Source organism: Grammomys surdaster, unplaced genomic scaffold (genome assembly GCF_004785775.1).
Source record: "Grammomys surdaster isolate TR1022 unplaced genomic scaffold, NIH_TR_1.0 194, whole genome shotgun sequence".
Lineage (NCBI taxonomy): Eukaryota > Metazoa > Chordata > Mammalia > Rodentia > Muridae > Grammomys > Grammomys surdaster.
Window position 1 is genome coordinate 3,051,303 of NW_021604639.1, and position 26,103 is coordinate 3,077,405.

Consider the following 26,103-nt stretch of genomic DNA (forward strand, 5'->3'; position numbering starts at 1 on the left):
TGGATACAAACTGAGTTCTTGGCCAGTCTGGGTTACAAAGAGTGACCCAATCTCAAAAAGCAACCACCCACTGGGGGGAGGGGAAATAGTTAAATTATACAGTTCATCAACTGATTAAAAATGTTTTCATGTTATGACAAACAGAAGACCTAGGAGTATCTAAAGCAACCCTTAGGCTAGTGTTTCACAGGCTGCAGTGAAACTGCTGACTCAGCTCCACACAGGTGCACGCTGTGCTTCCTACTGGCTAAATCTGATGGTGGTCATAAGAGATAATGGAGAGTTATAAGATTCGTGCTGGACACATCTCAGTGTCTCTATAATGTGACCCACTGATTGAACCACTCACAACACCAGCAGTCTAACAGATTAGTAAATGAAAACTAAACCTGCATGCCATATATGGGTTTTGAGGCTCTACTTGAGAAAGCTGCAAAGTAAGTATTACTTTTCCTTTGGTACTTAGCCTGGTACAGTAGTGTATACCTAGCATTTACAGTACACTTTGCCTTTTACAGCAGTATCAAAAAACTGCATTATGCTTAAGAATGCATTTAGGGACAAAGGATCCCCAAATGATAGAGTACTGGCTCCCCAAATCTAACATTTCCTAGAGATATTACAATTTTATAAGAATGAACACAGGGTTCTAGGTGGACCTAGAGTTTCAGATACCTGAGAGGGTGAAGTAGGAGAACCACTTGAGCCTAGGAATTCAAGGTCAGCCTGGGCAACACAGCAAGAACCTGTCACAAGGGGCCAGAAAGATGGCTCAGCAAGTAAAAACACTTGCCATGCAGTCTGACAACCCTGAATTCCACCTCTAGAACCCAGTAAATGTGGAAAGAGAGAAATAACTCCAAAATGTTGTCCTCTAACTTCTACATGCACACTGTGGCATACATAGGTACACACATCCCACAAACATATACCACACAAATAATAAATAAATTTAAAAGTAGAACCAAACTCAAGCCAGCAATGATGACAAACAAAGCCCTACATGTGTATGTGACAGAAGTGAACCAGCATAGTTACTAATGCTGACTCTTTTATCAGAAGGCAACAGGAAGACCCAACTAAATGAAAGTTACTCAGAGCTACAACAAAAAGCTGCAGCGCACTGTGCTTAGGCTATATGAACTTAGGACTTCTATACATATATGTCTTATATAATAATATATATTATTAATATATGCTAAAAAGAGACGGTAATAACACTTATTTTAAGGATGATGGGAGTGGATTTTTGGTGCAGACAGAAAACAGGAAATTTAGTTCCAGTTCAAATATCTTTTTTTTGTTTTGCTTCTTTACACCCCCCCAAGACAGGGTTCCTCTGTGTAGCCCTGGTTGTCTAGGAACTTGCTCTGTAGATTAGGCTGATCTTTTGCTTTGAGACACTGTTTCAATGTAGTATAGACTAGCCAGAATTTGCTATGTAGCTGAGAATAACCTTGACTCCTGATGTTCCTGTTTTTTACTGAGTGTCTGGATTATTGGGAATTCAAATATCTTAAAATACTACAAAAAAGTAAAGCCCAATGTTTTTAAAGGAAGTGGTAAAAATGAGAAAAATTTCAACTAAAAATTAGAAAAGCAAAATATTTTTAATTTTTTTCACTGAAATACCTTATTAAATAGAACATTTATTCATCCCTCAAAATACAACTTTAAAGGATACTAAAATTGCTGGATATTGTGATGATTGTCTTTAATCTCAACACAGGGGAGGGGGCAAAGGTAGGTAGATCTCTGTTGAGTTGGAGGTCACTCTGGTCTACAAATGGAGTTCCAGGACAGCTAGGAGCTACATACTGAAACCCTGTATCAAAAACAAAAAAATACCTGAATGTTGGAGCTGAACATATTAAAGAATGCCTATAATCTATCACTCAGGAGGCCAAAACAGGAGAATAGAGAGCTCCAAGCTAATCTGGATACAGAAAGAGACTCTGTCTCAGAAAACACCAACATTAACAAACAAGAATAAAAGAATATACTGCAAGCCTGTAATAACAGCCTTATCCTCTTGACTATCACAATTATTCCTGTACAGGGCCCCACCCCCCAAGTTAATTATTGTTTAAAGAATCAACAGGAGGGAGCCAGAAGACAGCTGAGCAAATGAGAGGTACATGGACAGAGTCACATACAAACACACAGATACATGAAGCGAGTGAAGAAAAAATAAGTTTAAAAAAAAAAAGAATCACATAGGATATCAACCATTCACAATAGTCAGGAACTGGGAGCAACCTAATTATCCATTAACAGACAAATGGATGAGGAAAATGTGACACACATATATACACATAATGAAATTTTATCAAGCTACAAATAAAAAATAATATCATTACACATCCTGAAAAGTAGATAACCAGAAATCATTACGCTAAATAAAATAAGGCAGGCTCAGAAAAAACACTTCATGGTTTCTCAAATCCACAGATTCTAGACTTTAAGTGTTAGGTGGATGTATGTAGAAGTATGAATGCAGATCATGAAGCTAGAATGGGAATCATGAACAGGCATCTTAATGCAGAGCAATGTGAGAAAGAGAAGGAGGAGCTAAGGAAGGTAAGAAAGAAAATGGAAGAGAACTACCAGTAAGAACAAAGTATGAGTGGAAATGTCATAGTGACTTTAGCGAAGAGAGGCACAATACAAGATACCAAGGATATGCATTCCAATCTGGATCTCCATGGAGCAGAGAGAACACTAGGATTGAACATCGCAACTCTGGGCAACAGTTGTTGAGATGAACCCTGTCAAATTCTTGTATTCCTGTTCATCAGTCAGCATGTTTCATGATAAGGAGGTTGGAGAACTATAACAAATATGTCTCCTGACCTACTGGCTCACATACACGGCTGTCTTGTTGAGGTTCAAGCACAAAGTCTTATGTCTACAAGAAAGCAGAGAGACTGGCTGGATGGCTCACACATCCATCTGCCTTTACCTCTACTAAAAAGTACCAAGAAACAATAAATGGCCTCTTCACCGTAAGAAAAGATTCACCTTGATAGGGCATAAGGGAAAAGGACTATTGTTGTGTTTTTCCTATTTAGAAACATATTTCAAAAATTAAAACAAATATTAAACAAATTAGGTCTCATTATTTTAATTAAGCAGTCTAGGTCAATGGTTAAGCATTTGGTCAGCATAAGCAAGGCTCTATATTTGAGCCTTAGTGCTACCAAAAAAGGGAAGAAAAAAAAAAGTTAGCCTCAGCTTTTAGATTCCATTATTAGTACATTATATAATAATCTTATACATAGAACCTAGATAAGCATCTGATATAGGTCTAAACTGCTAGGCAAATACAAATGCCTAATCTGAGAAAACATACTAAAATTACTTAATACAAAAGACTCAGATGTCTCGTGGCATACAAAAATGGTCAAAATTTGTATAGATAAGCGTATTTATTCAACACATATCAGTGTACTCAGCATGAAGTCACAACACAGCTCTTATCCGCAAGGAGCTTACAATTTAACCTGGAAGACAATGCAAAACAGTAACTGCAAAGTAATGATACAAACCTTTTGAAAGAAGAGGTCCTGTCAGATGTGACCTTTTTAATACATTTAAAATACTGACACATAGCAAAAGGAAACCATTCAGAGACCACTGACTACTTGCTCTCACCAGAGAAAACTACAAGTTCTGAAAAGCTTTATGACTTTTGTTTGGCTGTGTTGGCAAATCATTTGGTGATAATAAAGCAGTAGAATGTTAGTCTATAAAATGGTTATGCCCACTTCAACAGATCTTCTGAAACCCAGCTTTCAAAAAAACACTGTATGTACATAGTAATATATACTCAGCCATACCTTTATTTAAAAAAAAAAAAACAAATTACAAGCAGAAACAGGTGTTTTAAAAATACTGTCAGAACACCTGGACATGGGGGTACACGCCTTTAATTCCAGCACTTAGGAGGCAAAGATAGACAAGATCTCTGTGAGTGTAAGGCCTGCCTGGTATACACAGTGAATTCCAGGCCAGCCAGTGATACAGAGTGGGACCCTGTCTTAAAACAAAGCAAAGCAAACAAAGCAAAATCAAGCTTTCAGAGCAAAACCAAGTTAATACAATTCTTTAAAACTATCTGAAATAAGTGTAAAGGTTATTAAAAAGAAAAACTGCAAACAATCGGCTATTAAATTAAATACCAAAACTCTAAAACAGTACTCAGTAATTTTTAAAAAATTATTAACAACATATTTTATTTAAAATACTGACATATAGCTAAAAGAAACCACTCAGAGACCGCTGAGTACTTGCTCTCACCAGAGAAAGCTACAAGTTTCTATTACTATTAAATTCATAAAATGACATGAATGCTATTCATCAAAATTAAGACTGGCAGTGGTGAACCACGCCTTTAAACCCAGCACTCAGTAGGCAAAAGCAGGCAGATCTCTATGAGTTCAAGACCAGCCTGGTCTACAGAGAGTTCCAGGACAGACGGGATACAGGAAGAATCCCTTTCTTGAAAAACCAAACTAAACAAAACACACACACCCTCCTCCCCTGCTGCACAGTGAGGGGGTGGAGGGTGTGGAGGAAAGAAAAAGAAAAGAAGAAGGAAAAGAATACAGAGCCAAGCATTGTGATACACATTTCTAAGACCAACACTTAGGAGATGAAGCAGGAGGATAAATAAGGTCACCCTCACCTACACGAGAAGTTCAAGGCCAGCCTATGCTATATAAGACCTTATCTTCAACACCACCACCCCAAAAACATAACAGCAGAAGGATAGAAACTCGGATACGACAGCATTCTTATACTTAAATTTTGTCATAAGAAGCTCAACAAAACAGTATAGTCATTCTAACAATAGCATTTCCTAAGGAGTCTAATGCTAGTGTCTGTCTATAGGCCGAGGTAACATGTAATGTCAAGAAAACATCCTTGACAAGTATGAACCAAGCTCAGGTCACTGCAAATGGTTAAGAACTGTGGCATTAGCTGCAAAACGTAATGTAAGTTTTAAAAGCATCCCCAAAGTTGAGTTTTTCAAATAGCTGATTAAGTTTAGGAAATTGTACATATTTAAACAACAACAAAAAGATGTACTATTAGTTTGTCAATTATCATATGCAACATGTCTCCAAGTGGATGTTTTTGAAACATCTGCCAACCTATAAAACTACTCAATGAGACAAACCCAGGTTTAGTCAACAGTCAGAGCTGAAAATACAAGAAAAATCAAGGCTCTCCAGTATAACCATAATGGAACTGTTCATCTTTCTCATGAAGTTGATGCTGATTTTCACTTGTAGTCCTGCACTGTGGTTAATTCAAAAGTCAACCTCTTCTAAAACAAGTTTACAAGCATTTGTTTACAAACATTATCAAATGAGGTACATTTTACGGGTCTTCAACTTTTACACTAAAGAACAACAGATGATTTTCCAGAGTATTTGCTTTTTTTATCATTATTACAATAATCTCAATGCATGAACACAATTGATTTTGTACATTTCTTCAGTACACTAATTCCACTGAATGGAATACAATGAAGTACAACAAAACAAGGGTAGACTAGTCTAGAAAACAACTGGAAAACTAAGCTGAAATGTAAGAGTTCAGTAATTTTAAAAGAACAACAGAAAAATATGAAAGTCCTAAGAAAAGAGGACTCCCAATGAAACAATCCGTCTCTCAGTTGTTAACAAGGAGACTAGCTCAGTGCTCTGAAGAGAAGTCATATTCCTTAGCTCAGAAAACTTTGTGATATGAATCATATTATTACAATTAGTGAGAGAACAGCCAACATAAAGTAACAAACTGCAAAAGACAAAATAAAACAAAAAAAAGAGAAAAGTTCCAAATACAAATAAGAAATAAAGCATAAGATAATTAAGGGAAAAAAAGTAAAAAAAAAAAAAAAATTAGATGCAGTTGCTGCAGCCAGAATCCAAGTAAAGAGTGCCATAGGAGTGACCAGCTGGATATAACACTACTGGTTAAGGACAGGATGCCAAACTAGTAATCCTGGTAATTACTATTCTAAAAGTATGGGGTATGGGACGTCTGAGTGGCCTTACCCATAAATGAGAAAATAGGACATGCATAGAGATGGCACAGTGGGAACAAGCAGGCTCAAGACAGGACTTTCTTTGAGACAGAAGTAGTAAGTGCAAATCTACAAGTGGTGGGGATAATTTGAACAGATCAAGAAAACAGGCCTGTGTCTTTTACAAGATAACATCTAGATACAAGCATGATATTAACTTGTGACTAGAGGCGACAAATATACAGCTTGATTGTAGACAAAAGCAAAAAATTAGTAAAAATTATAAATTAGTAAAATTTTTCTTTTTTCAACTTCCCAATCAGATTAAATATCAAAGTTACCAGCTGGAAGTGAGGACTGGGGTGGGGGGATGGGGATTAGAAACAATATAAAATAGTCTGCTAAGAAAATAAGAGAGTGAACAGAAAAAAAGGAATAAAAAAAGGAATAAGGGCTAATTTATGGTTCATATATTTTATATATTTTATATATATATCACAAGTCAATGATGCTACCGAGATGGCTCAATAGTTAAGAGTGCATACTACTCCCTCTAGAGGATCCAAGCTCAGTTCTTGACACACATGTTGGGCAACTCACAGGTCCCTGTAACTCCAAGCTACAGCCCACCCATAGGAATATAATTCTTAAAATTTTACAAAGCTATATTTTCAAAAGCACTGTAACTTTTAATTATTTTAATCCATTACTTTTATTTGTCTTTATTTTTCTAGATTGTATGTTATTTATTCATACAATGATTGAAATCACTCCAAGCATCCTATGCATGCTGATTCTCTATCATTTAGCAGTACCTTAAGATCACTGTATCAGAAAAACTCACTACAGGTATTATATCATTTGTGGCTTGGGTTCAAGAGCTCCAAATTTACTTGAATTTAAATTAAATACTTTTTACTCTTTCTTGTTGTGGCAAAGAACTCTTTCCAATATTAATGCTTATGTAAATATAATCTTCATTAAAATGTTTTATACTGTAAACTAGGATATGAACAATAGTTAAATTTATATATCTCAGAAAAATACAAAAATCAACAATAAAACTTTTTAAAACTAAGATATTCTTATTTCCTTAAAGAAATTTTTTTCTTACAAAAAGTCAGATAAAATACACACCTAAATAGCTCCAAAAACAATGTGCTAAAGCATCCTTATTGTAAACCAGTATGAATGCCACTAAAGCGGTTTTCATGAAGCTCCATGAGTAAAGCTTCATGTCTAACATGTCCTTAAATGGTAATGTACACAAGAGCGTTGGAAACCCCTAAAGTCACATAAATTAACTGAAGAGCTGATGGTGATTTGTTGTAGTCCTCTGTATGACTTTCAGACATGAAGAAACATCAACAATAACAATAGTTTTTGCTGGTTTATCGCTAAGGCACTCTTTCATAATTACTGCAGAGAACAGTAGGGACATTGTCATGCTCACTAATAGAAGATTAACTGTGAAATATGCTGAAGTACAGTCCTGTCCTCTATGCTGCAGAATTATGCAGATCCACCCCAGAGGTCTTCATCGAGATTGTTAGGTTCTTCTTTGTAAAGTTCTTAGCACAGAACTGCTTGAGGTCAGAACAGATGACATTTGTCTTAATAATATAAGCATGACTTGCTGGATCAGGTCTCACTTCCTTTCCTGGATCATCACAAATCTGAATGCCTCAACTTAAAATCTTCTTTTCTTTCTGTCAATTTCAAAACTGAAATACTAAATATTCTTTCTACCTTCTGCAACCCAAACACTAACAAAACTATGCTTTTCTTTAGTCAATCTCTTCTTAAAAATCAGAAAATATGATGGTTTTACTCGTTTTATAAAAAGTTGCATTTAAAGTGTGAAATAAATTCCTCCATATTTTATTTCCTATGCTTTTGCTTAGGAAGCCAATTAGTAAAGATAATCGACCTGAATGTTGTGAAATCTAGACAATGCCTAAATCCTATTCATCGGTCATAACATTTCAAGCACTTGATATAAGCCAAGAGGAAAAACTGCTTCTGTGTGGAAATCATCAAAGTAACTAGGACTGAAGAATGAGAGACAGCAAGCCTCTCTATTCCTGTGGTGGTCCTGAAGCTAGGGTGGCTCAGCCTTCAGGCTCCATAATCTACACTTAGGTTTGCAAGCACCTGACGGAGGAACAAGACCACTTTAACACCTTTATTCAGTAAGATGAAGACACTGACTAAAATATTCCCACAGAAAAATCTGAGGTTTCTACTATCAGCCAACCTGTCAATGAGAGAACTGCCACACAATAAAGACAGAAAAGCCAACAGCTGTGAGGACAGACTACAAGCAGGGTACCATGTACCATCTGATAAAGTGTACGCTTCAGAACAACTATACTTCAAAGCACTGGTGAGAAGACATTCTGAGATCCGTATCTTTACTACCTTATTGACCAGAAATTCATTCTCCGAACTCTTTCCTGACTTAAGCTGCCATATCCTTCCAAGCATTTTCAAAGTCATACATATACTTTTATATATGAAAGTATAAAATTATACTTTCCTCAAATTAGAAAGGCGATCAGATTAGGTCACACTCACATAACTTACTGCTGTTACAACAGAACAAAGGTATGCTACTAAGATATGAGAATCTGAGAATTTCCCCCAAACATTAAGCACTGTGTTTGTGTAGAGGTGACAGCAGGGATTGAGCTGAAGGACTCACAGTACTCAGTGGGTCCTTGACCATAAGCCACACGTCTTCTCCAAAAATAAATTTAACTATAAAGCCTAACAACTGTATTTTTCCTGAAAAACACAAGGACTCCCTTGATAAAACCACCAGTAGAAACAACTGAGCCTAACTTCTCAAACTCCAACTAGATTTCATACATATAATTTCATATGTAACAATAAACATTCCAAAGTTAATGAAGTTACTGTTAAAAGACAACTAAATAGTCTGCCTTCAAAATTGATTTCTCAATTTTGGATAAAACTGAAATAGTCTCTTCAGATTAAACTCCCCAAATTTATGCATGATAAAAATCTTTAGTCATTGACCACACCTATATCTAGACCTCTGCTTTCTGTCTTCCACTGCCTGAACTCAGGAGCCATGGGTAGGTGCACTCTCTCTTAGCACACTTGCTGCTGTTTCCAGCTATGGTTTCAAAGACACAAGTAAGGCCCTGCAATTTCTGAAAAGGTAGTAATGTAGCTGCTGATAAAGTCTTTTAAAAACTAGTATGCTTCTTAAGAAACTCCGACTCTGAAATCATTGCCTACTAAAAGATGGTGTGAAGGCTTAGGAAGACCACAGAGAAGAGCATGGGGATTTAAGTAGAGAAAGCAGGCAGCCTGGTAATGATACGATGAAGTCAAAAAGCAAAACCCATTACCAGTGTGAGGTTTTTCTACTATTTCATTCCAGTGTATACTGTATTAAACATGTATTAGACTTAACTGTCTAGATCTACTTTCCATATTCTAAAGATGTCTGTGAAGTGCTGAAAACACGAAGTAGGGTGGTACGGTGTCATTAAGTGAGGTATTTACATGCTAAAGGATTGATATTTTTAATGTTAATGTGTTCAGTTAGAGTACTAGTAAGTCTGTAATTCGTTATGTAAGTTTTTAAATAGAAAATTATTTTAGAAGTGTTTGTAATAATCACTAGCTGAAACTCAAGTTACCTCACATTCCATCCGCAGTAATGCACCAAGTAAAGGACCTCTCCACCTTCGACATCAGAATCTTTTATACTAGCTTCATACATTTTTTGATTTTTCCCTCGTCCATACCGCACTTGGACTTTCATGCCTGGTGGATAGCACTCAAACTCCTCTTCTTCATTGTTGTCGTCATCATCTTCATCCTCGTCTTCTTCCTCGTCTTCTTCCTCCTCCTCTTCTATTTCTTCATCATATTCATCTTCTTCTTTATTGGTTTCATCTCTTGAAAGGTTTAAAAAATTGCAGAGTTAATAAAAGTTACTTCATGAGTTTCAGTTCCAAACCACATATACTGATAAAAATTGTGGCTGTGATTGTTCCAGAACAGCAGGTTCCATGTGTATAAAATGCTCTGAGTTTCAATTTAATATTTAAAATTGAAACCTGTATGAGAGGACAAGTGTCAGAGAGATAGTTTTAGAGGAAAAATAAGCAGCAAAAATAAATCCATTAAAAAAAAAATCCTGCACTGTAATCCCAGTCCTTGGGAAATGAGGCAGAAGGATCAATGTGAGTTCAGAGGCCAGTCGAAGGCTACATAGAAAGACCCTGCTCAAAAAACTGACAGAGATAGAGATTAAGATAGATAGATAGATAGATAGATAGATAGATAGATAGATAGATTTTCACCAGTCAAAGGAATATAAGTTGTGTTGAACAACAGAAAACTAGTTTAGCTGATTAAGCACTCTCTCTCATGTTTTATTTACAGCTCAGCTTATGGACACACACACACAAAATTACTTCATTACCATTTTCTGACTAAAAGTTACTCTAAAACAAGCATGTCCAACCTAAGTATGTTTAAAACAAAATATTCATTAATTGATGACGATTCTTAGTAAAATGTTAAGATATGCTCAAGATTCTCAAATGTTGAAGTAAATGAAATATAATTTTAACTTTCACAGGGATTTTCTACTATGGTCACATAAATATTACATCTATTTATGCAAATATCACAATTTCTGCTCTTTCCCACACATTTACTGAATTTTTCTGCCATAAATTCTTTCAACATGAAAGCTTCTTAAAAAGTAGGAAGATTTATAGGCCAACTCCAAATACAGAAAACAGAAACACAAACTATCATAGTAGGAACACTAAGCTATTTTCATCATCTCAGTATCACATAGACTCTAAAATTGGACACTTATATTTCTTTTTTCTTTTTCTTTTTTTTTTAATAGGAATTTTGAGACAGAGTCTCATTATGTAGGCAAGCTTGGCCTTCAACTTTGATCCTCCTGCCACAGACTCTAGAGTTCATCACCATGTCAGCTTCTATGTTCTTCTTACATTATCCATAAATCTGTACTGAAAAGGTTGGAGAAAATCTCCAGTTCTAAATCTTTCTGATCACTAGTTTTATATAAAATAAATGTGAATATGAAATCCAGTATTATATTTGGGCAGTTTGTCTGCTTTGCAATGTGAGTGCACTAACATGTCTCTCTCATAGAGGATCTATCACTTCATACACATTGAAAATGTGTAATTATAAGAAAACAGATTTAGAAAAGGGCCTGTAGTACTAATTTCAGCTTTAAATTCTTTCATAAAAATCTTTTTATTGATAACATGTCTAAGCTATCATTTCTTACTATATAATTACATATGTAATGAGAAAACCTAACAGATAAAATGGAATGACAAATGAGTTCACAAATCTATCAACTTTGTCTGAAGTGGTGGCTCAAGCATGTGATCCCACAGCTCAGGAGGCTAAGACAGGAGGATCTCTTGATCAAAAGCAATATAGCAGGACTCTGTTCTCAGAAACTCAAAGCAAAGAAATAGAATACAGTCAAGTCAATCAGTATTTAGAAATCTAGGTCTAAATGAATACAGTTTTAATCTGAAATGAAGAGCATGAACTGTTATTCAACAAACATTAGCATTTCTATTATGAAGTATTTTAATCAACAAAGATAAGTACAAAATCATCAGACATGGCTTTATAACTGTTAAGAACATTAAACAAATTTATATTCATTTATGCTATTTATATAATACACTGAAACTGCTAGGAGAGCACTCAGAAAAAAACATGACTCGTTCATGTTTTAGGACTGTATCATGGACATCTGAGAGAAAAGGAATGATGGGTAGCATGGTACAAAGAAAAGAAAGCTCCAAAATAATCAGTGAAAATACTCATCTCATACATCAAAAAATACACTGAGCCCACTAGGTACATGGCACTATTATCAGACATAAAGACAGTCCTATATATGGTTGTGGAAACAGAACACCGGAAATTGTTAGACAGACCAATCAAAAATTTAAAAATTTGCACTTAAAATCAATCTCAGACACAAAACTAAACAAAATTTTATTAAACTGTACATTGAAGTTCAAAGAAACAAACATCATAGATACTGGCAATTACCCAAAGAAAACTACTCTGTTTTCTCAAAGGCACTACCGGCAAATTCAAAAGTCAATAGACATAGAACACCCAGAAAGAAATTTCCCAAAGTACCCATTATAAGCAACACACCCATTAAAAACTAAGCTCAGGTATATATTACAGACAAGTACACACATATATGTTATTTGTTTTTTAAAGATCATTGTGTTAATGTATGTTTTAAATGAGCACAAACAAAATGAGCCATAGGGTGAGTATGTACGACAGAGGGCAGTTTGGGGGAGTTGGTTCTCTTCTTATTGATTTCTGGGGTTCCACCTCAGGCAGTCAGACTTGCAGGGCAGATGCTTTTACCCACTGAGCAAGCCTGATAGCCCTAAAGTTACCTATCTTCTGAAGAACAATAATGTTTGGAAAACAAACTATGTCAAAATAAAATTTTCCCCCCAATTAACAGAGAAATGCCAGATTTTCCTAGTTTGGCATTACTAATCTACTTACAACATTAAAAAAAAAAAAAAAGCCACAGTGTAACAAATACACACTGAAGAGCAAGCACCAAGCAGAGCATCTTATGAGTATCAACCTTTTTAGTCCCCTATAATCAGACTATGGAGTTAGGACAGAGATAATTTTTGGTGGTGCCCTATCAGGAAAAGCTTATATACCAAAAAACAACCAAACAACATCAACATAACCAAGGCATTATATCGCAATGTATTTATATTTTTTATGATTGTAAATACTGATTAAACTAAGAAATTAATTAGGGTCTGCCTTTATCTGTTGTTTTGCTTTCCTCAGTTTAATTTACCCATCATCACTATCAGTTAAAAAAATACTGAATAGAAAATTCCAGAAACAATTTATCATTTTTAAATAGTGTGCTAATATAAATAGCATAATACCTTGCACTGTCCTGATCCAATCTGCCAGGAACTAATCATCTTTGTCTGGCTGCAGTTTGAGTGCAACCCACCTATTACTCATCTGGCAGCCATGTCAGTGCAACAGTGCAGGGAAGGAGGCAGCAAGGCCAGAGAAAGGGCAGATGATCAAAGGGCAGTGGTACAGCAAGGCATATAAGAAAATATATAGCACAGTCATGTTGACACAATACATACAATAAGACATCCCCCCTCCAGGATTATGCTGCCTAGTGAGGTCATAGGCACTTTAATATGTGAAAGGACACTTTCTCATGCTACATGCAACAATAAAATTGCCTAGTAAGTTTCTCACAATATACCTGTGGTTAAGCAACATGACTGCTCTTTTAATAACCATTTTCTTCATGCATATTGTAATGTAAATATTAAATGTGGGTGCTCACAAAAGGTGAAACTTCAGTTTGTGATATGAATAGACATGCATTACTTACAGGATACATTCTTAGAAATGTTGTCACTGTACAGTATCAAGTATACATATATAAACCTAGAGGCTAGCTTTCTATATGCCTAGGCTATGTAGTAAGTTTTCCATGACCAATGCTGGCTTTATCATCACTGTGAAGGCCACAACTGTACTCATAAATGTTTATAGTACATAGAGAACTAACACAACTGAGAAGTTCACTTACTCACTATGTATTATCATAAGGAACAATTGGGACACTTACTAAGAACAGAAAAGAAAAAGGTACTAGCAAGTATCTGAGAACAGTAGAAAACACTCCAGACACTACAGCACTTATACTTTTAACTGAAAGCTGGATATGAATTTTCTCCTGGGGTGGAAGTTTCTGGTAGGAATACCTCTAATATTCTCTTAAACAACATGAAGGCAGACAGCACACACTGGGACTATATGCATCTGAACCTTGCACTGTCCTGCTCAACCCTGCCAGGAGTATGACAAACCATACCTTTGTGTTGTTTTCTTTTATATTTCATAAAGCTAAATGGATCAACATCCTTCAGGTAAAAATTCCAATCTTTACTAAGTTTCTAAACTAGAATAATCTCTAACACCAGTAAAGTATATTTCAAATATGTACATACTCATGGAGAATAGAAAAAGATACTCCTGACTATATTTACCTGGGCACATTTAGTTAATTTTTCCTTCTCTTTTGTATAATGGAGCTAAATTTTTAAAACAGTAAAACGAAAAAAGCTGGTTTTACTTATTTAAAAGTTACTAACACTACAGATGCTTTTAAGTCTCAGAGATGAAACCCAAAGATTCTTACAAAGTCAAGGACCCACCAATAGACCATTTAAGTCAACATTCCCAAGTAGCCAAATCAAGTGAGTATGACTCATCACACACAGCGAAAATGAGCCAGACAGTTTCTGCTTAAGACACAGACACCCTCAGCCCCCATAGTCAGTGTGTCATCTTCATAACTTGTATTACCCAGTCAGGAGCGGACCATAGAAGAGTAAAGAGTACTGTTCCCTCAAGAAAATTATTTATAAATTTCCATGATGAGAGCAAGACTAGATCAAAAAATATGATCTTTTTAGCAATTCACATTAATGGTGTCTCTGAAGGAATCAATTTTTCTTAACAAATGCAAATGATTATTTTGTACTTGGTAAATCAAATCAATTTAGATTCAGACATTCACAAGACAAAATAAGACAACTGTATCCAACCAAAATGTATCATAACCAAAGCAAATGTCTTACCCAGATCGTGCTTGCTCTTCTTCAGCATCTACCTCTGTGCTGAGGGCCTCCTCGGCCATAGCCGTGGCATCGTCTTTATCTTCCAAGTTTTCCTTTTCTTCTAGTTTTGTAATGTTAGCTTCTTTTTCTTCATCAGATTGTGCAGGTATACATTCTAATAAGCTTTTTTTACTTCCCTAGAGAAAGATCAGAAGAACTAAACCAACAACAGTAAAAACTTAAACCTTAATCAATGATCCTAGCTGTTATCAACAGGAAGTGCCAACTAATATGATATGGCTATTACTACTGATAACGTCAGCATATTCTTGCATTTTAGAGAACATAGTATATAAAAATGCTAAAATTATCTGAGTAATTGCTATAATAACTATTCTAAATTAACATTTGAGGGCTGGGCATATAATTCAGTAGAAGAGTTTGGCACTCTGGGTTTAATCCTCATCTAATCAAAAACAAACAAATGCCCATAACAAAAGATACAATGAAGAATAATAATGCATAAAAAGCTAATAAATTAATTTGAGGAACTTTACAAAGGATGTAGAAAATATATCAAGATGACAAATGACAATTAACAGTATGAGGTTACCAGAGAGGGCTTGATATTTTCTTTTCTTTCACTCTCATCCTCAGCAGGCGTCTCCTCTTTTGGTATCATGTTCTTACTGTCTTCCACATTTACTTCTTTGATCTCTGTTTCACTTTCTTCCTTAACTTTTACTTCTTTGTTCTCACAATCTTTACATGGCTTGTTAAGTACTTTCTGTGGCAAGGCCATCTGAAAGTCGATATCTGCTGACCTGCAGTACTCCTCAAAGCCGTATAAGTACCTGCAGACATGCAAAGACAGTACATTCATTTAGTGAGAAACATTCCAATACATGACTGAACAGTGCCTGGTGTTGCTTTGGTTTGTTTTCTTTTTGTTTCATTTTTGGGGGGTGGCCTGAAGCTAAAGAAGATGCTGAAGCCCCCTGAGGGTCATACAGGATGCATTTCAGTGGACAATTTACAAAGGTGTTATTTAATATGCATTTATTTAATACATTCTAATAGTTCTCCATCTTTTATTAAGAAAAAAGTATAAATATGTAACCCTAAAATTATTGGCTCTCCTACCTCAGCCTCTCAAATTCTGGGATCACAAAGATGGGCCACTATGCCCAGATCCACCCCACCCCCCATTTTAAACCATGTATCAAAATAAAATCAATCAACTTTTTAAAGTCACAGGTAAATGAATGGAGGTGGAAACAAGCATTCTGAGTGAGGTAACCCAGTCCCAGAAAGAACAAACATCACGTTTTCCCTTGTCTATAGATGTTAACGTACAATCTTAAGAATATGTGTACTTCATCTGGAATACTCACGAGGTCTGGGAATTACTAAGAGACCACAAGAAGGGACTTTTAAGGGTGGGGGTAGAATACGCTTGTATAAAAAGTTAAAAGGGAATAATGAAACAGGAAGGATTAAACTGGGGTAAAGGAATGGAGGATGTGTTAGTAGAGGGAATAGGGAGATGGATAAATAATATCAAAGATCTTTTTAAAACACATTGCACAGTAACAGGTCAGCAATGCCCCTACTAGACACCAGAGAATAACAAATAAAAAGTCCAGTGGGGTATGAATTACTTCCCTTTAAGTATAGGCCTGACATTCAATAGACCGCCAAACATTTTAGACTATTACCTTTGCTCTTGGTTACCCTCCAGAAGTGGAGAGTAAGATCCTATTACTGAAGACACTACATGTTTGAGTCACAGGACTCAAGCTATTACAAACTTGAATTTATCATCCCTTCATGCTATCTTTTATAATGCTGGAAGGTGCTAAGCCAACTCCTAGAGGAGAAAAGTAATCCTTAATCACACCCATCTATTTTAACCCTTCAAGCTACAACAATGGCTAGCCTGGAAAATATGCCCTCTAGGGCAACAGTGGCAGAAACACTATGGGAGTAATCAACTACTTTCTGTAAGTCCCACTCCACAGAATGAAACCCATACATGGGTACCATTATAAGGCTAAGAACCTGTGTGGTTAGATAGGTCACAAGCCCTAGGGGAAAACCTACTATTACTATGTGGCTAAATGGACATAGTATTAAACTAATGATTTACTATTACACTCATAGATCACCTGAGAAACTTCTACTTGCAGTAGACAATGGCCCACAAATACCTAGTAACTACAGTACAGAGAATAAGAGACTGCAAACTGTTCAGCCCTATAATGAAAAAATAGATGTGTATATATGTATGAATTATATGGCAACTCCCCTCCCAAAACTCAGAAACCACTGTGGAAGAGGGAATGGAAGGAGTATAACAGTCTAAGATAGTGGATGACTAGAAAGAAACTGTCTTCTACACACAGCAGGGCAGCTACACACATGAACTAAAAGTAGCTGCAATGCAATGTACAAAACCCACGCAAGACAAAACCTGACCAATCTTATTAAGGAAACAAGAGTTGGGTACTCGATTCTACCCAAACTGTGGAACTATTGGTAATTGTTCGCATTTGGGAGAGAGGGGGGCGGGGGGAGAGGAGACACACACACAAACACACACACACACACAGAGAGAGAGAGAGAGAAAGAGAGAGAGAGAGAGAGAGAGAGAGAGAGAGAGAATATTCTTTAAGAGTGTATTCACTGATAAATTAACCACTCTCTAAGTAGAACATACATCTAAAAATATTTAGGCCACACAAATTGGCCTTGAAGAAAGAAACAAAAAACAAAAGAAGGAAGAAAGTGAGGAAGAAGAAAAAAAGGGAGGGAAAGGAAAGAGAGAAAAAAAAAACAAAGCTGGGTGGGTGGAGAAAGAAGAGTTAGGGGTAAATATGGTAAAAACACATATGAAGCTAGCAATGAACTTCAAAATAATACCTGAGGTAAGAGTGAAAAGTTACAATGTACATAAAAGTAACAACAGTAGCTACAAAGTAGAAGCTATAAAGATTATCAATGGTAAAAATCTATTGTTGAGTATTTGTAATGTGTAAGGTATCAGGCACTTTAGTAAACTTCATTCAAACAGCAGAGCATTCCTAATGGGCAAATCAGAATGAACCCTTTGTAAATAAACTAAAGAAAGCCAGATAGGGTCAAAGAACACCCACAGCTAATAGAATCTCTTCGGCTTTGGGACATGAGCTTTTTAGTTTCTTTGTTGTACTTTTCACATGATCATGGCATTTAACATTTTCTTTACAGATTCTTAAATATCTAATATCAAGAATTATTTCTATAGACTAATAGTAAACATCCAGGTTGTTTTCTAGGTAAGATAGTAAAGACAGTCAAATCCAGTACACTGACTTACTTTTTATAAGCACATTTAACATTGTATCCCGCAGCTGAATTTAAGACAGGAATCCCAAGGTCTTGGTAGACTTGCTTCCAAACAGCTCCACTTTCAATCTAATAGACAAAGGGAAAGAAAAACTTTCAAATTAGAAGTGGGATGGTAATAACACATTTTAACATACATAACAAATATGATAAGCTATATTTATTGGGTCTAGGCTCAAATGAAAAATAATGATAAATTTTAATTGTGGTTTACAAATAAAAAGTTTTAGTACTCAAACAAATGCCAGGCCACTCTAAGCATTAAATATTGGGCTATTAGACTTTTAACAAAAAGAAAAATGAAAGTATATTTTTTTGTCAAACTCAAATTACTCAATATCAAATTACTCAATGAACTTATTAATAAAGTATTTTAATCTAGAGCACACTCTGAGTTAGATGAATCATACAGGGTAATTTTAAAACACCATCTCAGATCAACTCAAACACACACGTTTTGGTGGAAGAAAGAAAGGGAGGGAAGGAGGGAGGGAGGGAATGAAGGTGGGAAGGAAGGAAGGAGGGGTGGACAGATGGAGGGAGAGTGTGGCACAATCAAGTGGAGCTCTGTGAGTTCCAGGCCAGTCTGAGCAATATGAAGAGTTTCAGGCCAGCAAGGGCTACACACTAAGATCCAATTTTTAAAAGAAAAGAGAGGAGGGAAAAAAGTGTTTTCGTCTCTGGAGCCGTGCCTTGACTAAGATAGGACCTCATCAAAGTCTGACACACTCAATCGGAAATCAGACATGTACTCTGTCATTCTAAACTTTATGTTCCATCTTTTTCCTTACATTCTTATTAACAGGCAACAATTTGAGAGATAGCAGATATACACTGGGCAGCTATTAATCAGTTATTTCATGACGCTTTCTTTGACCTTTACTCACTAACACACCAAGTGATTCTGCAGTAAAGCTATACTTTTGTTTCATTATGACAGAGGAAATTACAAGGAGACACTACATAAAACCTCGACGATGTTACAAAGTGGTAGAGAAAGAGAATAGAGTCAGGCTGCAACACACTCATTCCCAACACCAAGTGGATGAATAATACCTAAGGAAACATATCATATGAAAAGCACATTTCACTTCTGATTATATATAACACTTACGCTATCAAATCCTCCAAGTTTGTGCACAAGTCTGAATAATTTAAAAAGATTCAAATTTCGATATCCAAGCACAGGCCGTTTGTTAATAGGTGTACCTATTAAAACACATAATATATTAGCAACACACACACACTATATATATATTAATCTAAAATCTCAAAGGATTCACATAATACCAATGATTACCACCTATATACTCCACAGAACAATAACAAAAACAAACACTTTCTTATCTAAACCCATGGCACCATTATTTTAAAGAATCTGCACTCCAGAGTTCTACAGTCTTATGTTTCTTTTGTTTGTTTGTTTGTTTGTTTGTTTGTTTTGGTTTTTCAAGACAGGATTTCTCTGTATAGTCCTGGCTGTCCTGGAACTCACTCTGTAGACCATGCTGGCCTCGAACTCAGAAATCCACCTGCCTCTGCTAGTCTTATGTTTCTTACTAGTATCTTTCTTCTGCTGATACAAGAGGATTGTGATGGTTTGTATATGCTTGGACCAGGGAGTGGCACTATTTGAAGATGTGGTCTTGTTGGAGAAAGTATATCACTGTGGGCATTAGCCTCAAGACCCCTCTTGTCTTCAGAACAAGAGGTAGAACTCTTAGCTCCTCCAGCACCAAGTTTGCCTGGATGCTGCCATGCTCCCACCTTGATGATTATGGACTGAACTTCTGAACCTGTAAGCCAGCATTAATTAAACGTTGGCCTTATAAGAGTTGCCCTGGTCATGGTGTCTGTTCACAGCAGTAAAACCCAAACTAAGACAAGAATAAACAACAAGGAAAGGATGACAAACTGCAAATCCTTCAAACACTAGGGAGATAAAGCTGAGAAAAACTAATGTACTGCAGTATACATTGAGCAGGTATTAATCAGTTATTTCATGATTCTTTCTTTGACCTTTACTCACTAACACACCAAGTGATTCTACAGTAAAGCAATACTTTTGTTTCATTATGACAGAGGAAATTACAAGGAGAAATTAAAAAGGAGGTTTTATAAGTAAAACCTCCAAGATGTTACAAAGTGGTAGAGAAAGAAGAGAATAAAGCCAGGCTGCAACATGTTCATTTCCAAAACCAAGTGGATGAATGTATGGATTCTTCTCTAATTAGGTATTAATCATTCTCTGTACTTTTTTCCTGTATCTCACACAAAACTATAAGGATGAACACACTTCTTAGGCCTAATCTCCATGTAAATAAAATATATAGATAAAAAATATTTAACATTAAAGAATGAAAAAATACTCATACCACAACAGCCACTACTATTTGTCAGTACAGAACAAGTTCCTGAAGGTCTTGGTGGCACAGTACATTTTAAAAAGTTAGAATACATCCTCTATCCTGCTGTATGCATGTGTGTCTGTGTCTGTGTGTCTGTGTGTCTGTGTGTCTGTGTGTGTGTGTGTGTGTGTGTGTGTGTGCGCGCGTGTAAAAAACCTGGGATTGAACATGACTTGGATATGCTAGGGAAGTATTCTACCACTGAACTTGGCCCACTTTTTTTTTTTTTGAGATTTTTTATTTTATGTAAATAGATGCTTTGCATGCATGTATGTACATGTATGTCTTTGCACCACATGCCATAAAGCCAATAGATGTCCTCAAGTCCCCTGGAGGTAGAATTACAGACAGCTGTTACCTGCCATGTGGGTGCAAGTCCTCTGGAAAGGCAGTCAGTGCTGTTGTTCACTGAGCCATATCTGCAGCCCCCCTTTTACTTTTTATATGTGTGTATGTTCCTGTGCATGCACATGTGTGTGTTTTCCCTTGGGGTCTCTCACTGAGTTCACGTATTTGACTAACCCAGCCTCAAAGACCCTCCTATCTGCTGTCCCAGCACTTGCACTCCATGTACATGGCACCACATCTGGCTTTTTAAAATATGGGTAATGGGGATTGAAATTAAACTTACATGACTAGTAATTTACCAACTAAGCCACCACTCAGCTTTCTTTTTACTTTTTGGGACAAGCTGTTACAATGCTGTCCCAGTTAGCCTAAATCCTCTTAGCTCAGCCCAGTTAGCTCAGCCTCCTGAGTAGCTGAAATTACAAGCTTATACCACCAGGCCCAATTTTAGTCCTTGTCTCCTTCTGAGGGAAAGTGTAGTTTACAAAAGGGATTTATATATCCAAGGCTAGCTTCAAACTTGCTATATAGCTGAGGATAATCCTGCTTCACTGGGAGAGAGCTAGGATTATAAGCATTTGCCACAATACTCTAGTTCATGTGGTAGAAATAGAATTTGACTTCATGTATGCCAGGCAACCACTGTTACTAACTAGGCCAGATCACCAGTCCTATTCTTTAGATTTCTTTTGCAACATTAAGCAAATTCAGAAAGCTGCCCACATTCAGCTGGAGACTGTCATTTATTTAATTATTTATGGGGTTTTTTTTTTTTTTTCTGCTTTTAGGTTACTTTTCCTTTTGTATGAGAAGGAGCTTTTTGAGACAGGATCCTCAAGCCTCAAGCTCAGTCTTTCAGCACTAACCTCCCTAGTGTTGGGACTAAAACCAAGAACCATCACATCTAAGCCTACACTTCTTGTTATAATTCTGGATCTCTCTTGGTCTATGAGGCTGGGTGGTAAGATTTACTCAATGCCTAAACAAGTGTGATATTTTGTTTTCTATCTTACACAGTTAAGAGTAAACATGCTCACATCTACCTTCCATGAACTAAGAGTGACGAACTCACTTCCACCTTCTATAAACTTACACAGTAAGAGTGACAAACTCACTTTCATCATCCATGAACTTATACAGGAAGAGTGACACACTTACCTCTATCCTCCATAAACTTATACAGCTGCTGAAGAAAGTTCTCCCTTTCCTCTGGAAATGGTTCTATTTCTTCCTAATTTTAATCACAGGAGAAAAGATATTATTTTCCTCAATTCAGAGTTTTATTAATGCAAGCAACATTTCTTGCCAATAGCAAAAACTATTATTCACTTAATTATTTAAAAGGCAGTTCACAAAAATATTTTTTTACTACTAGGCTGTTCAAAACCAACTAAGTCTAGACATTCTGCAATATATAAATGAATACTTCCTAAAAGGTATCTCATCAGAATTCCAACTGTCAATTTTTATATAAGAAAAGGCACTAATAAGACTGTTGATCTCTGTACTGTTACAAGAGATTTATTCTTTAAATTAGGGTCACAGGCTCAAGAACACCTATTCTCATGTATATTAAAATTGGGCTAGAGTTTAACAACAAAGCTGATTCTATTATTGCTCCTCAAGGAACTCAGAAAGCACAGGTCCCATTTGCTCTAAGTATCCTTCATTATAGGCAGCCCCACTGTATAGTTCCTCAAGCTTACATAATCAGTGAAGTGGGGAACAAACTTGATCTACAATACCTGAAGATTCAGACTTAGGGAAATCTTCAAGTAATAAAATAGTTCCCCGAATTATCAATTACAAGGGAGGGACTAGCTTCTTGCTGCTGTGGCCAAGGGCTGTGGCAGTAGGGAGCTGGTCCTGAAGCAACCTGCAAGGAGCAGGGTAGTAGGTAAGATGGAGAAACTCACCAATTCATTGACTTTCATCCATTCAACAAACAAAAAGCACCTGTAAGTGTAGGCACTGTGCTAGGTGCTGCATCAAATGTTAAGAAAAACAAAAAAACAAACAAAAAAAAAAACTACGGAGCCTGCTGTGACAGAACATAGGAATAACTGCAGAGAAAATGACTCAGCACATACAAGCAAGCTGTGCAGTTACTCGAACTGAAAGAGAGGTTCTAAGTCAGAGGAGATCCAACTAATATGCTAAACAAAGTTAAACATATTTTTAATTTGGAAAAGCCACATGTCCAATGCCATTGTTCTAGTAAACTTTCCCCTTTGTTTTTAAGGGGAATTTTTTTGTGGAGCAAAGAACAGTAATTTTAAAAAAGAACAAAACAGACTTATCAATAAGCTACTAGACTGGTAGTTAGACAAAGAATAAATGACAACTATTAACTTGCTTGTGATAAACTGCATTTCTCCATTTAAACAGCCCACATATGTCAGGTTTTGGTAAGGCAGTCAAATACAAATACAGAAGGGGGGAAATTGACATTATCCTAAATGTCACTATGGTAAAATATTTGACTTAAGCCACAGTAGTTTTGTTTCTATTCCATAAACATCTAAGTTTGTATTTAGCTTAAACTGTTTAACTGGTGACCAAATTTGCTTCTACCTCACTGTACCTCCACCCCAGATTTGCTTTTTAAAAAAGTACTTGTAAAACACAAATCTAAGCAACAAATTGTTTGGTAACTGATACTTATTGATCACATGTTATGGGTTATGCACTATGATAAATGCAAAGAGTATAAATATACTGATAAGATAGACTCCTTCTCTTTGAGGAGCTTACAAATAAATTAGTAAGGAAAAAAAAAGGCAACAAACCTAAATACGAGTGGTGAGGAGAGACACAGAGACAGGGAGAGATATATGCTATATTCCAGAGAAGGGAGACATGTTATGGTTCAGGGATTTCCCTAAAGAGTTTTGGAAAATGATCAAACATGTGCCTGGCAGTTCCCACTACCAGTATTGCACACAGACACCAGAGGGAGGGAGAAGCAGAGTGGTATGGTGTGAGAGATGAGAAGCAGCAAAGTATGTAAGGTGACAGAGCTAGAGCTCAAGAGTTCCCAGGGAAAGCACAGAGACAAACATGAGGAAGGGGCAGCAGAGCCTGGACCATCGAGGAAGACTTTACACTTGGAGCTGGATTTCTATACTAAAAAGGAGCCATTCAGAGATTCTAAACAAGGAATTGGTCACATAATGCTGGAGGTAGAAGCCAGGGTCTCCAACTTGCAAGGCAAGCACCCAGACAATACCTCAACCTTAGTTCTGATTTTAATATTTAAAATAAAGAGCAGACATAGGTGAGACTGAAACAGACAAGTTTCTATGCTATCATTTATCACTGCATTATAAAATTACCAAAACTCCTATTTCATTAACTATTTACTACAATTAAATAATAGAATCCAAAAACTGAAAACATTACATATTCATAAGAAATTACCATGATTTTCCAAATAGAAAACACAGTTCACTTCATGATCAAAACAGTAAATATTATTATCTGTACATGACTTAGTCATTTTTTGTGTTAGAATTATGACCTGAAATCATAATAAAATTTAAAACTTTAACTCTATGACCCAATGAATGCATATGGAAATCCATATGTATGAAGTTAAATTGTTTTCCATTCGTGAATTTAAAAGATGCTGACCTTCACTTTTCATTAATACTGGCTGGGCATTATTCTGGACATTTTTGGTAATTATGAAGATATACACCTGTTATGAGATAGTAATTATCATATATACTGATTTTTTGAACCATATGATGGTTTAAAGCATGTTAAGCACTAGGTGGTATTTTAGTCATCTAAGTAAAAGCACCCCTGAATCACCTAGGGTAAGTGTATGAAACTACTGTTAATTTCCCAAGCCCACATCCCTGTGTTCAGATAAAAAATCAAACTTGATTAGACAAAAGTTTATGATGAAAAGATCCCTAGTAGTAAGACATTACTTAACATTTTAAAAGGCATCAGCAAGTTTTATTTACCTCTTCTTCACTGCTGTTATCTTCTTTCTCTTTCTCATCATCTTCCTCTTCCTCCTCTTCCTCAGCTTCACTACTGGAGCTGTCTTCTTTCAATTCAGTCTTCCAGTTAGCAGGAATAGTTCTACTTTTGTGAAACTCAAGTGCCTGATCAAAGGCTAGAAACATACCATAATGTCAGCAAACTGACCAGATTAAGACAACTGAGTTATCTAAAAATATTAAATATGATAAGAAATAAAAGCTGTGCTACCAGCATTGACAGTTTTTAAGTATGTGCAAGACTCCTGGTTCTGTCCTAAGAACAGGTACGTGAAGCCACTCACTCAATCCTTCTGATCTTATATGCAGGAGATCCATTTTATGGTTATTAAAGTCCACTGCTATCACTGGAAGGGCTCTTAAGTTCAAACAAATAAAGGCTGGAGGGATGGCTCAACGGTTAAGGCTACTCTTCCAGAGATCCTGAGTTAAATTCCTGACACCCACTTAATGGTTTACAACTGTAGTCCCATGTAATCTATAATTGTAATCCCATGAGATCTGATGTCCTTTCCTGGTTTTCAAATGTACACACAGACAAAACACTCACATATATAAAGTAAATAAACAAATCTTAAAAGAACAAGAACTGGGCACATGACTTCAATCCTAGTGCTGAGGAAGTAAAGGCAGTCAGATCTCTGTGAATTTGAGGCTAACACAAACTACAAAGCCAGTTTCAGAACATCCAGGGCTAAGAGAAATTCTGTCAAGAAAAAATAAACAAACAAACAAACACAAGAGGAAAAAAAGCAATTTTCTTTTTTAAACAGAAACTAAGTTTATGTCCTACAAACAATTTTAACAAATGAGTCAATGTTTTTTCATTACTACTTGTTTGTTGGTTTTTTTGTTTCTGTTTTTGAGATGGGATCTCTCTGGGTAGCCTTGACTGTCCTGGAACTGGCTATATAGACCAGGCTGGTCTGGAACTCAAAGAACCACTTGCCTCTGTCTCCCAAGTGCTAGGATTAAAGGTGTGCATCATCATCCTATGAGTCTATTGACTCATACTTTACTCAATAATTACTATAGAGTATCATATCAAGTACAAAGCTAAAAGTAGCCAGAAATATTCTCTGCAAATCTAACTAAGCCAAACTTAAAATTTGTAAATAGTGAGTTTAAACTAAAATTAGCTAAAAGCAGTTATTCTTTTTTTATACTATATTGGTATTAATTACAAAACATAAATTTGTAGGCAGTCTACT

The 26,103-nt window shown here is 36.1% G+C and overlaps 1 protein-coding gene across 3 annotated transcripts in view; it reads right to left on the minus strand.

Annotated features, from left to right (window-relative positions):
* Arid4b (AT-rich interaction domain 4B) overlaps window positions 1–26,103 on the minus strand; it is a 119,500-nt gene that overhangs the window by 20,164 nt on the left and 73,233 nt on the right. For 2 of the 3 annotated variants that reach the window (XR_003711727.1, XM_028769867.1), the window contains exons 11-17: window positions 24,854–25,008; window positions 22,038–22,110; window positions 19,238–19,332; window positions 18,095–18,192; window positions 15,350–15,590; window positions 14,758–14,933; window positions 9,709–9,969 (exon numbers count right to left, since the gene is read on the minus strand). Coding sequence is in view for 2 of the 3 variants with exons in the window: in XM_028769867.1 (XP_028625700.1) it covers window positions 9,709–9,969; window positions 14,758–14,933; window positions 15,350–15,590; window positions 18,095–18,192; window positions 19,238–19,332; window positions 22,038–22,110; window positions 24,854–25,008 (1,099 nt within the window). In the remaining variant the exon portion in view is untranslated. The remainder of the gene's footprint in view (window positions 1–9,708; window positions 9,970–14,757; window positions 14,934–15,349; window positions 15,591–18,094; window positions 18,193–19,237; window positions 19,333–22,037; window positions 22,111–24,853; window positions 25,009–26,103) is intronic. The other variant, XM_028769868.1, reaches the window with a different exon arrangement.